Source organism: Tamandua tetradactyla, chromosome 17 (assembly GCF_023851605.1).
Source record: "Tamandua tetradactyla isolate mTamTet1 chromosome 17, mTamTet1.pri, whole genome shotgun sequence".
Taxonomy (NCBI): Eukaryota; Metazoa; Chordata; class Mammalia; order Pilosa; family Myrmecophagidae; genus Tamandua; species Tamandua tetradactyla.
The window spans coordinates 43,307,095-43,320,148 of NC_135343.1; the positions used below are offsets into that span (position 1 = coordinate 43,307,095).

Below are 13,054 nucleotides of genomic sequence, written 5' to 3' on the forward strand. Positions count from 1 at the left end.
AGGAAACTTTGCAGAAAGAATGACGTGGAACCCCGGTCTTGCCAACACTAGGTTAAAAACTAGTCCTGCCCCAAAGTTCCGAGTGGGATGAGAAACCAGGTAGTACGCAGTCCGAAAACCACCCTTCAAGGTACACGTGTCCCACCTCCCACCCTCGTCCGCACTGCGCAGGCTCCACCTGCTACACCCGCCCTCCCCGCCTCTTCCGGAGGCTCGCCGCGCGCATGCGCCCTCCGGCCCGCGCTTTGTTGCGAAAGCGAGGGGGCGAGGTTCTGCTGTCCAGGCTCGCGGCGCGGCAGACGCCATGGGCGGGGCGGAGGATGGAGGCGGTATCGTCCGCGGCAACGGTTGGGGCTGCGCGTGAGAAGGTGGCCGTGTAGGCACCGGGGCTGGGTGGAGGTCGCCGGCGGCCCGGCCATGGCGGGACACCCTCTCCATTCGGCTCGCTGAGGTGCGCTCCGTGAAGTCCCGGGGAGCCGTCGCCCATGGGCTCGCTGAGCAGCCGAGTGCTGCGCCGCCGCGGGGGAGCCCGAGCCCCGGAGGAACCGGGTTCCGGGGCAGGGGGCTCGGCCCGGCGGCCGGGGGCTGGCGGCGACGCGGCCGGCCACGGCTTCTGTTACTGCCCCGGCAACCGCAAGCGCAAGCGAAGCAGCGGGACCTTCTGCTACTGCCATCCCGATTCCGAGACGGAGGAGGATGAAGAGGAAGGGGACGAGCAGCAGCGGCTCCTCAACACCCCGCGAAGGTACCTGGGGGGCCGCGCTCGCACCTGTTGGCGCCCGTGCGCCGCCCGGCGTGGGAGGAGCTGACGTGCCCTCCGCAGGGGAGATGTGGGAGCCGGCGGGAGCGAGCTGGAGACGCCGGCAGATCCGAGGCGCATCGGGAGCGTCTTGGGAGACGCCTAGGGTTTGTCTCACAAACCGCAGACGCCTTGAGGCCGGTGGGGTCGCCCCAGGAGGAGCTTGAGGAACGCCAAGCCAGTAAACCTTAGAGACGACTGACTGCCTGGCCTTCCTTAATGCTGTCGTCTCTGAGTGGGTGTCAGCACAATGAGTTGTTTTGCATCCGATTGCCTTAAATAGTTCAGAGATGTTAATTTAGTCCGCGATGGGCGCCCCTTTTGTTTCCCACTCGGTGAAGGGGAAATGATGGCACGCAGGAGTTCTCCTTACCTGGGAAGTTTAATAGTGTATTTGTGTTCCTGACCAGGGTTCCCTTCTTTCAGAAGTACTTCTGGTACTTGAAGTAATTGCCTGTGGGTAGTCTAAGGCTGTGCTGCAGCTTGTTAAACCTTTCTTTGAAGAGTTGACAAGTGGAATATTTACTTGTGTACTAGAATGTAGTTTTTAAGTAGAGTATATTTTTAACAGCCTGGTTTCTCTGTTAAAAATATATATATTTATCCGTGGGGTCCCATAATTGTAAATTTAAAATGAAAGTTTTGAAAATGAAATAATTTAGAGTGGTGCAACATTGGCTCTGTGGCGGAATTCTCATCTGCCATGCCAGTGACCCGGGTTCGATTCCTGGAGTCTGCCCATGCCAAAAAAAAGAGAAGATTTAATTTAAAAGCATCTTTGCAACACGTGTTACATATTTATTGTGGAAATAAAGGTTAACAAAAAAAACCGTCATAATTCACTCACAGAGAACTAATTTCCATAGTTTGATTTATAAAACCTTTCACTGGGTTTTATTTATAAAAATAGAACCTTACTGTGAATACAGTAACCTTTTAGGGAAGCCAGTGCTGTATAGTTTTATGAGCTCAAATTCTGAATTCTTTTTAAATAGAATAAAGATATTATATTTCCTCATATGTAAAATGGAAATTCTATTATCTGCCTTATAGATTCTGACAAATAAATGAAATTGCATACAGTGCTCAGTGCATCACATGCAAGCACTCTGTAAATATTGTTAATGATAATTATTTATCATTATGAAATGTCTTTCTTTATCCTTGGCAATATAGCCACTTCCTTTTGAAAAGTGTTTGATAAATCTTTTCCGTCCTTTCTGTTTTTACCTATCTACATCTTTATATTTAAAGTAAATATCTTGTAGACAACATATACTTGAGTATTCCTTTTTTTTTTGATCTAATAGGGCAATCTCTGTCATTTTGGTTCATGTTTAGACCATTTATATTTAATGTAATATTTGAACTAAATAAAGCAGTCAGGATCTAGTTGAAAAATAGAAACTATACAGTAATTTGAACAGAGAAAATTTAGTTTAAACGTTATTAATAAGTATCAAGAAATTAACTGCTAATAAATAAAGAGACCTCTAAGAAAAAGTGATAGCAAGTATAGGGAACAGTCACTACTTCTAAGGCTGAGGCAAAATACTCAATGAAGAAACAAACCTGGAATAAGATCCCCTCCCCAAGCTGAGATTGAAAAGAGTGTTGAAGGGTGTGTGACTGTAGCCCACACATAGTGGGGAAGTTTGGGAGGTGTGGTAAGTTGATGCTGGCAAGCAGGGAACTACCCATTGGAGTGCTCACAGCTTACTTGAAGGCCATAAGGGCCACGAACCTCAAACTATTTACTGTCTGGACTTTTGTCAGCTGCATTTTTTACTTTTACGTTAGCAAGACTTAAAATTCATACTGTTCTGTAACCACATCTTGAGTGTTTTGTTCGTAGATTGTCTCTAAAAATTAAAATCCAGTAAACTATATTTGTCATTTTAACTATGAAAATTTTTTTCACTACAGAGTCAAGTAGTATGCTAGGATTACAAGTCATACTTCGTGCATCCAGTGTCACAACCCATTGGCTACTTCTAGAGGGAATTTTCTAACCTCACGATTAAATGGATTATTTTTCTTATATACAAGCAAGTGTTTAAAATTAGGCTGTTTTTGTTTAATTCCTTGTTTCAACAGTGCTTTTTTTTAATGCTTTTTTCATTTTCCTAGGGTTTCTGTTTTCTTTTGTTGTTTTTTTCCCCTTGCTGACAAAAGAATAATATTCTTTCATCATATCTTCAGACTTTTTTGTTCTTTCAAACACATTCATGTGGAGTCCTTCTCTTTTAAATCCCAGACTGCCCTCCTAATGTTTCTCCATTGCCCTATTCCAATCTGGATCCATTGCTTTCTGGGTCTACTCTTTTCCTGAGGCTGAATTAATAGTACTCTGTAGGATTGGATCCACTGTTTTCTGCAGCCTATGTTTTCTTTCTTACTCATTTTAGTGAACTACATCCTCAAATATTTTCCTAAGAAAGGATTTAAAAGGGGGTAATTTGAGCATATCTAAATATGAATTTAATGTGTCACTTTTGAATTATGAATTTAATGTGTCGGATTTCCACACTTTCCCTTGAGTGTGGAAATCTGATGTAAAATAACTTTTCTCTTTATTTTTGATGATATTATTTCATTGTCTTTTAGCCCACAGTGTTGATGGGAAATTTGATGCTGATCTAATTCTCTGTTGTTTTTAGGTGACTTTTGTCTCTGGGAGTTTTGGGATTTTTTTTCCCCTTGGTTTTAAAGTTTAATTAGAATGTGCTTAAGTGAGGGTGTTTTAATGGCCTTGGTACATGGTAGATCCCTACAATGTAAAGACTCATGTACTACTTTAGTTTGGGGAAATTTTCTTCTACTAATTTCTTCCGTAATTTCCTTTATCTCTTTTCTAGGTTTTCTGTTTCTGAAACTTCTCTTAATTAGAATTTATATGTCTTGGGTTACACCTCTGTCTCTTTTCTTTCTTCTAGGTCTTTGTTGCTTTATGTTGTGGGAAATTTCCTTAATTTTCTCATTCAACCCCTCTTATGGCCTTTAATGTTCAGAAACCATTTTTTTAAATGCTTAGGGCATTATATAAGATTCTACAAAGGTTCCATGCACTAGGATTACTTTCCAGAAATCTCCACCCTCCAGATGGGTCCCTGGACCAGATAAGTCCTAAAACCTAGAGGGCCCAGCCCCTCCAGAACATCAACTAGTTCCATCTCCCTACCCCATATTATTGACAGCCCCTTCCAACATGAAAAAGTTAGAATGGGCATAGCCCAAATACCCCTGAAGAGTGGAATAGAAAGATCAAAGGTGATGGTGGAGTTACACAGAGAACGTAGGGTTTAACAAACAAGTATGATTTTGCTGAATCATTATATTGATATTTCGTTTAGTCTCCAGTATCTTAGAGCAGATAGCAGTAAAAACCTAAAATTGTGAAATTGTAACCCATATTAAACTCTAAAATGTGTTCTACAACTAAATTGTTGCACTGTGCTTTGAAATTTATTGCTTTTCTGTTTATATGTCGTTTTTCACAAAAAAGAAAAAAAAAGTCAATTGTGACAATAAAAAAAATATTTATTCCTTCCAACCTCTAATATTCTGGAGCAACTAGAAGGAAAAATTTGAGATGATGTTATGGTAGCCCATGACAAACTCTGGGATCTGTCCTGAAATTATTTGTTGAAGACTGCTTTGAAAACTATTGCTTTTTTCATTCTTTGCATTGTATATATGTTGTGTTATACAATAAAAAAAAATTTAAAAAGCAAGAAACCATATATTTAGTCTCTAAGAACTCTTTCTTTCTTGTTCTGAGTTATTTTTTAATCATAGTATCATGTTCTTATTTTATGAATGTAGTCATTTCTGGGTGTACTACTTTTTTTTATTTGTGTTTTCTCAGGGGCCAATTTTTCTTTTTTGCTATGGTCTTTATTGCTGCTAATTTTCTTTATGTTGGGTGATCTCTGGGTGTCCACTTATATTTAAGGATAGGTAGCTGGTTTGTTTTAAGAAACTAGATCAATTTCTGTTGCCTCTTCTTTGAATGAATATCAAGCTTCTTCTTAGATTAGGAAGACTGACTACTAGCTGGTTGAATATTTTGCTTTAGAGTAGATATCTGAACTTTCTTGGTATACAGCACCCCTGATGGCTTAATAATTTTTTTATAACAGCCCTGGTCCAAAAGAAATATATCATAGTTAGGGCCAAACTATTTAATAGTAGTAGAATGCATGACATCTGAAAGATGTTCCTGTGTTCCCCTCAAATTTAAAGCATTCCACATGCCTCTCTGAGTTTGCTGTGGTGCTCCCAGGTGCCTTGGCACACAGGTTGAGGGCCGTGACTTAGGGTGAATGGGCTGGGAGCTATAGAGTCCTTAGAATGAGGGATGCTTTATCGTGGATGCCAACCCTTATACAAAAACCTTAGATCTTCTTAGTAGGTTTGTTTTGTTTCTTCCTATGGAAAGCCTCCGACTCTTTTTTGTCAGGGTTATCTGTATTAGGTTCATAGAGAGTAGGGAGAGCCATTAGGGGAACAAGTTTCCCATTTTCCATATCACTTCTTACTTCTGCCTGTTGTTTCTCTGAATGGCCACCTCCCCATCCCCCTGCCCTCCCAGGTTGTGAAGAGCAGAAAGACTCCAATTTCCATCCCAGCCCTTCATAACGTATTCTAACTTTATTTTCTAACTTCAGATCTGTAGAATTTTCTCATCAGGTGATAAACCCTTTTGTGCTGTTGTGGGTCTATTCCTTTTTGAACTTTTAATTTTTTAATGCAACATTTGCTCCTTCTGCTATCGTGAATTGGAAGCTACGTTGTCTTATTTATTTCTCATTAATAACCCAAAGAAGTAGAAACTATTAATATTCTCTTTTTACAGATGGGGAACTGAGCTGTGGTGTAGATGAGATTCAAACCGAAGTCTCTGCCACAAAAGCATCTGCTGTTTTTATTGTCTCTTAGGAAGAGGTGTTCAATCTGAAACAATAACTTCGATTTTTTTAAAGCATTTTTTTAAATGTAACTACTAGGAAGGCAGTCAGAATTGGCCAAGAATTTTAAAGATGCTGATTGGCCTCTGCCTAAGGTCTTTTTTTATTTACTAGATCGTACAGTTTTTTTCTTTACATTAATTCTTAGGCAGAAATTCAGTATGTTTACAGATATAATATGCAACGCTGCTCTGGGTGAAGATGGGTGGGGTGCCCAGAGACCCATCCCCTCAGTTCCCCTTGGTAGCCTCTGAGACACTTCTTCCTGGAACATAGTTTTGAAAACTTCTGATGTAAGGATGCAAATAACTTCTGGAATGAAAATCATGTTTTAAGTATTGTAAGAATAATTTAAGATTAAATATAAATTACTTGTGTAGGTGAGATTTTTAGTTCTCCAATTGTTGTTGCAAAGCAGTATTATCACAGTTACATTGAGGTCCTTCATAGTGCTGGTTCCTAAATAAGAAAATAAGTAAAAACCACAATATGGACTTTTAAAAAAATTTTCTGAGTAGGTAATTTACTTAGTTCAAACATCAAAAGTTATAAAAAGATGTACAATGAATATACCTTTTGTGAATAAGAGTATCCCAGAGATAACAGTTATTTTTCGTTTATATACTCTTCCATATATGTACAAATGTGAATATATAACATCCCCCCATCCTTTTACACAAAACCATGCTGACTCTATTTAATAGCAATTGAACAAAAGTATTTTGAGTTATATGCAAAGATCAATAAAATATTCCATTTTATAAATATGTAACGTGCTTTTCTTTTAACAGGAAAAAATTGAAGAGTACATCCAAATATATTTATCAAACATTGTTTTTGAATGGTGAAAATAGCGACATTAAGATTTGTGCTCTAGGAGAACAGTGGAGCTTACACAAAATATATTTATGTCAAGTAAGTGTTTTATCTTTCCATTTGAGTAACCAGAGGTAGCCACTTAAAAGACTCTTATACTTGTTGAAGTTATATTCTTATTACATTTCATGGCGATCTTTTTTTTTTTTAACTTTTTTTATTAATTAAAAAAAATTAACAAACAAAACATTAAGATATCTTTCCATTCTACATATATAATCAGTAATTCTTAATATTATCACATAGTTGCATATTCATCATTTCTTAGAACATTTGCATCGATTTAGAAAAAGAAATAAAAAGACAACAGAAAAAGAAATAAAACGATAACAGAGGAAAAAAAAGATTATACATACCATACCCCTTACCCCTCGCTTTTCATTTACCACTAGCATTTCAAACTAAATTTATTTTAACATTTATTCCCCCTATTATTTATTTTTATTCCATATGTTCTACTTTTCTGTTGATATAGTAGCTAAAAGGAGCATCAGACACAAGGTTTTCACATTCACAGAGTCTCATTGTGAAAGCTATATCATTGTTCAATCATCATCAAGAAACATGGCTACTGGAACACAGCTCTACATTTTCAGGCAGTTCCCTCCAGCCTCTCCGCTACATCTTGAACAACAAGGTGATATCTACTTAATGCATAAGAATAACCTCCAGGATAACCTCTCAACTCTGTTTGGAATCTCTCAGCCATTGACACTTAGTCTCATTTCACTCTTCTGCCTTTGGTCCAGAAGGTTCTCTCAATCCCTTGATGTTAATTCTCAGCTCATTCTAGGGTTTTTCTCAGTCCCTTGATGCTGAGTTTCAGCTCATTCCAGGATCTCTGTCCCACATTGCCCGGAAGGTCCACACCCCTGGGAGTCATGTCCCACGCAGAGAAGGGGAGGGTGGTGAGACTGCTTGTCATGTTGGCTGGAGAGAGAGGCCACATCTGAGCAACAAAAGAGGCTCTCTTGGGGGTGACTCTTAGGCCTAAATTTTAAGTAGACTTGACCTATCCTTTGTGGGGTTAAGTTTCATGTGAACAAACCCCAAGCCTGGGGGCTCAGCTTATAGCTTTGGTTGTCCACACTGCTTGTGAGAATATCAAGAATTCAACTTGGGAAAGTTGAATTTCTCCCCACTCTCACCATTTCCCGAAGGGGGCTTGCAAATACTTTTCCAGTCACTGATCAAATCACTCTGGGATTCATCGGGGCATCACTCTGGGCAAACCAACAAAATCTCATGTCCTACCTGAGATTCCAAGTACTTATGATATTCAATCAACTATCTACATGAGTTATATTAGGAAATGCTCTAGTCAAAATATAAATTTTGTAACAAATAAACATTTTTTTGCTTTAGTCTCACACATAAGGTGACATTTTAAAGTATTAATTATCTATTTTCAGCACCCTGCAATAATGACATTCCTTTGTTCTTCCTCATGCAAAAACATTTTTAAAATTTGTACATTGTACATTTCACTATTATTATACACTCTAGGCATTCCTAGATTATACCATCTCAATCTTTACCATCTATCTTTCTTTCTGATTTCATTTATGTCCCCAGCCCTCCTCCCTCTATCATTCTCACATGCAGCTTCATTCAGTGTTTTAACATAATTACATTACAGTTAGGTAGTATTGTGCTGTCCATTTCTGAGTTTTTATATTCAGTCCTGTTGCATAATCTGTATCCCCTCAGCTCCAATTCCCCAATATCTCACCCTATTTCTATCTTCTGATGGTCTCTGTTACGAAGGAAATATTCCAAGTTTATTCACTAATGTCAGTTCATATCAGTGAGACCATACAGTATTTGTCCTTTTGTTTCTGGCTAATCACACTCAGCATGATGTCCTTAAGGTCCATTCATGTTGTTACATACTTCATAACTTTATTCTGTCTTACAGCTGCATAATATTCCATCTTATGTAGATGTCACAGTTTGTTTAGTCAACTGTCTGTTGATGGACATTTTGGCTGTTTCCATCTCTTGGTAATTGTTAATAATGCTGCTATAAACATTGGTGTGTAAATGTCCATTTGTGTCCTTGGCCTCGTGTCCTTTGAGTAGAGACAGCATATAGATGGGTCCTGTTTTTTAATCCATTCTGCCAGACTATGTCTTTTGAGTGGAGAGCTTAATCCATTAACATTCAGTATTATTACTGCATGGGTAGTACTTTCTTCTACTATTTTACTTTCTGGATTTTATATGTCATATCTAATTTTCCTTCTTTTTACCTTTACTCATAGTCTTTCTTTCTACACTCTTCTCCATACCTCTCTCTTCTGTCTTCATATCTGTCTCTAGTGTTCCCTTTAGTATTTCTTGCAGAGCTGGTCTCTTGGTCAGAAATTCTCTCAGTGATTTTTCTGTCTGAAAATGTTTTAATTTCTCCCTTATTTTTGAAGGACAGTTTTGCTGGATATAGAATTCTTGGTTGGCAGTTTTTCTTTTTTAATAATTTAAATATATTATCCCACTGTCTTCTCACCTCCATGGTTTCTGCTGAGAGATCTGTGCATAGTCTTATTGGGCTTCCCGTGTATGTGATGGATTGCTTTTCTCTTGCTGCTTTCAAGATCCTCTCTTTCTCTTTGACCTCTGACATTCTGATTATTAAATGTCTTGGAGTATGTCTATTTGGATCTAATCTCTTTGGGGTGCGCTGCACTTCTTGAATCTGTAATTTTAAGTCTTTCATAAGAGTTGGGAAATTTCAGTGATAATTTCCTCCATTAGTTTTTCTCCTCCTTTTCCCTTCTCTTCTCCTTCTGGGACACCCACAACACGTATATTCGTGTGCTTCATATTGTCTTTCAATTCCCTGAGTCCCTGCTCATATTTTTCCATTTTTTTCCTATAGTTTCTGTTTCTTGTCGGATTTCAGATGTTCCGTCCTCCAGTTTTGAAGTCCTATGTTCTGTCTCTTGAAATCTACCATTGTAGGTTTCTGTTGTTTTTTTTATCTCTTCTACTGTGTCTTTCATTCCCATAAGTTCTGTGATTTGTTTTTTCAGACTTTCAGTTTCTTCTTTTTGTTCTTTCCTTGCCTTCTTTATATCCTCCCTCAATTCATTGATTTGGTTTTTGATGAGGTTTTCCATGTCTGTTCGTACATTCTGAATTAATTGTTTCAGCTCCTGTATGTCATTTGAATTGTTGGTTTGTTCCTTTGACTGAGCCATATCTTCAATTTTCCTAGTGTGATTTGTTATTTTTTTGCTGGCGTCTAGGCATTTAATTACCTTAATTAGTTTATTCTGGAGATTGCTTTCACTTCTTTTATTTAGGGTTTTCTTGCTGGATGAATTTGTTTTCTGTCTGTTCTTTGACATTCCGTTCAGCTTTATCTGGACCTTTAGCTTAAGTTTTGTTTAACAGAGGAGAATTTTTCAGTTCTTGTTTTCTAGTTTCTTGCCCTGCTTGTGTGGTACCTTTCCCCCACACACAGTTAGGAGGGTCTACTTAGATATTATAGACCCCAGCCAGATTTTCCCAGACCAAACTGGCCTCCTATCAGGAGGAAAGAGTCACCTGCGTCGGTTTTCCCTGAAGGTGAGACCCAGCAGGTTGAAAGACTTTCCTGTGAAGTCTCTGGACTCTGCTTTTCTTATCCTGCCCTGTGTGTGGCGCTTGTCTGACTGCAGGTCCCACCAGCATAAGATGATGTGGTACCTTTAACTTTGGCAGACTCTCCCTGCTGGGGGCGTAGTAGAGACAGAGGAGAGGTTGTAGGCTGGTTTTAATGGCTTCAAATTACCAAGGCCTGGTGTCTGAATTCCTTGATGGAGGGATTCCACCTGAGTTGGGCTTCACCCCTCCCCTGGGGAAGGCACAGGCTCCAGACAAGCCCCCAAAAGAGCTCACTTCTGCCTATGCCTGGGGCAGTTGCAGCCTGAAAAGTCCTGCCGTTGTATCCAGAGGCAGTCAAGCCTTTGTAGATACACAGCCACAAAAACCTCTGTTTCCTTCTTTTTTATTTTTCCCCTTTTTCTGTCAGTCCTGCCCCCTTGGTGCAGGGGCAAAAATGAGCAACCTCCGCTTTGATCAGGTTCACCTAAGCTGGGGGCCTATTTTTAGTAGTCAGAATTTGTTAATTAGTTCCACAATTGGCGTTTGATTGTGCCCAGTCCCTGATGCTGGTAAAGTCCTTTCCTTTCCCCTCTGGGAAGCGGCCGGTGGGGGAGGGGCGCAGCGGCGCACGGTTCGGGGGGTTGCTCACAGCTGTTCCAGCTGGTCCAGACTGGGGTACGCTGTGTGTCTCATCACTGACGTGGCCCCAGAAGCTGTTCTGTACTGTTTCTGGTTATTTAGTAGTTGTTCTGGGGCACGAATTAAAATGTGCACGTTGTTAAGCCGCCATCTTGACCTGGAAGCTTCATGGCATCTTTTACCTAGACAATACAGTATGTTGTTTAAGTCCTCTGATCTGATTTTTTTTTAGTATATTTTACTTTTTTTATTGGTGAATATTGTTAGGGAAAAATTTGTTTCACCTAGAAAAGAAATTTTGAATTTTCGTAGTTGTTTTCTTACCTCGTTGTCATTACTTTGTAATATGCTTATTTTGGTACCTATTGATAAAAGGGAAAATATATTTAATAATCAGGATTACTGAATTTATTTGGTATATGATTATTTAATTGGATAAATTCATCTGAATTGTTGTCTTATAGTTAAGATTGAATGTGAGTGGAAAGTTCTTGATACTTAACTCTTCATTCTCCCCTCAAACATCCGATTAAAGGCAAGACCAAAAAAGATATATAGACTAAATCATTTAGCTGGTATTCCTGTTTGATTTCTGTGCCGACAACATTCCTGTCAGTACCCCATCCTAAAGATTCAAAAATTTCAAAATAGAAGGAAATGTTGCTCTAATGGCTCAAATATTTCATTTATTCTTTTACCAGGTTTACTATATGCTAGTTGGTCCAGGCACTGAGGATAGAGCAGTGAACAGAACAATTCTTATCCTATGAAGCCTTTCTTCATTGTTCAAGAATAATTATTGGAATGATATAGAATGAGATTTTTCAGTAGGAACATTTTTTTTGATTCTCTAACATTTTGAGTGTTTTTTTTTTTAAATTATTTTAAGCATGTTTGCTTTGACTTGAAGTATATAACCCAGAGAATATATCAGAATATTGATCTCTACTTGAGGATGTGGTCCTTATCTTATTCATTTTCTGTCTCTGAAAGTAGTCTTGTTTATTTGAGGGTGAGAATCCCTCTTATTTCCCTCCCAAGAGAGAGTAGATGGATTATAGTGCAAACCACATGCTAAAATGTAAGCCCTCTGAGAACAGAAACAATGTCTGTTTTGTTTACTGCAATACTCACAGTACTTTGTATATTATGAGTATTCAGTGTATTTTAAAAAGTATATTAGTTAATATTTGATCCAGTCCAAAGTAATTCTGATTATTAGATATGTTATCTAGATGGTAACTAAAGACTTCATCCACTCTAACATTTCAGGTCCATTTTGTACTTTTCTGATTAGATAAAATGAATTTTGGATTTTCTGTGGGGTTTCTTTGCGGTTCTTCTAATTAGGACTGATAGGGGACTGATTTGACCCTTTATAAGCAGTGAGATACATAAGGATTCAACTGTTTGAGGACTTTTAGTCTCCTCTTTTCAGCATATTATTATGTATCCACTTTGTGTTATCGTGTTTATGAGAGGTATATAAATATATGACAGATTCTAAACTTGAGTTTAGATTCTCATTGAGAAGGAAAACATATATGTATAGTATACACAGAAATTGCTTTGTTAAAGGAAGCAATGACCAAGCTTAATTACCCTTCATGTATCAACTAACTGAAAAGCTTATGAGGTCCAAATAGTAATATAGGAATTCAGTTCAGGTAGTACTATAAGAATTTAGTCTTTATAAAATTATACTGTTTCTAACAGAAAGCATTAGGTATATTTTGATATATCTAGTAGTGTCCTTATTTTCATTTCTTTTCTCCTAAATTCATATTTGGCAATTCTCTTTATCTTGAAATAATATAGTGGGTCAATTTTGAAAGAACCATTGCCTGAAGTTAGAAATAGGGAAAATAATTTAGAGGGCACAAAAAGTACTAGATAATCATTGACTTTTTTTTTTTTTTTAAGTCTGGCTACTTTTCTAGTATGTTCAGTGGTTCTTGGAAAGAATCCAGCATGAATATAATTGAACTGGAGATTCCTGATCAGAATATTGATATAGAAGGTAATCACTACTGTAATTATTATTATGCAGAAATCATTAAAGTGTAACCTTTTATTTTTTTGGTACAAAATAAAATAAAAAATATTTTCTTCCAATCTTGTATAGAAAAAGAAAAAAAAAGTTCTGTTTAAGCATCCTAAGGAAATAACTTTATATTAATTT

At 38.2% G+C, this 13,054-nt stretch overlaps 1 protein-coding gene across 2 annotated transcripts in view; it reads left to right on the forward strand.

Moving 5' to 3' along the window:
• Positions 1–264: 264 nt before the first annotated feature.
• Positions 265–13,054, forward strand: part of GMCL1 (germ cell-less 1, spermatogenesis associated) — a 73,921-nt gene continuing 61,131 nt past the window's right edge. The window contains exons 1-3 of one of the 2 annotated variants that reach the window (XM_077134465.1): positions 265–745; positions 6,561–6,684; positions 12,796–12,892. In XM_077134465.1, the coding sequence (XP_076990580.1) occupies positions 486–745; positions 6,561–6,684; positions 12,796–12,892 (481 nt within the window). In that variant the 5' untranslated portion in view covers positions 265–485. The remainder of the gene's footprint in view (positions 746–6,560; positions 6,685–12,795; positions 12,893–13,054) is intronic. The other variant, XM_077134464.1, reaches the window with a different exon arrangement.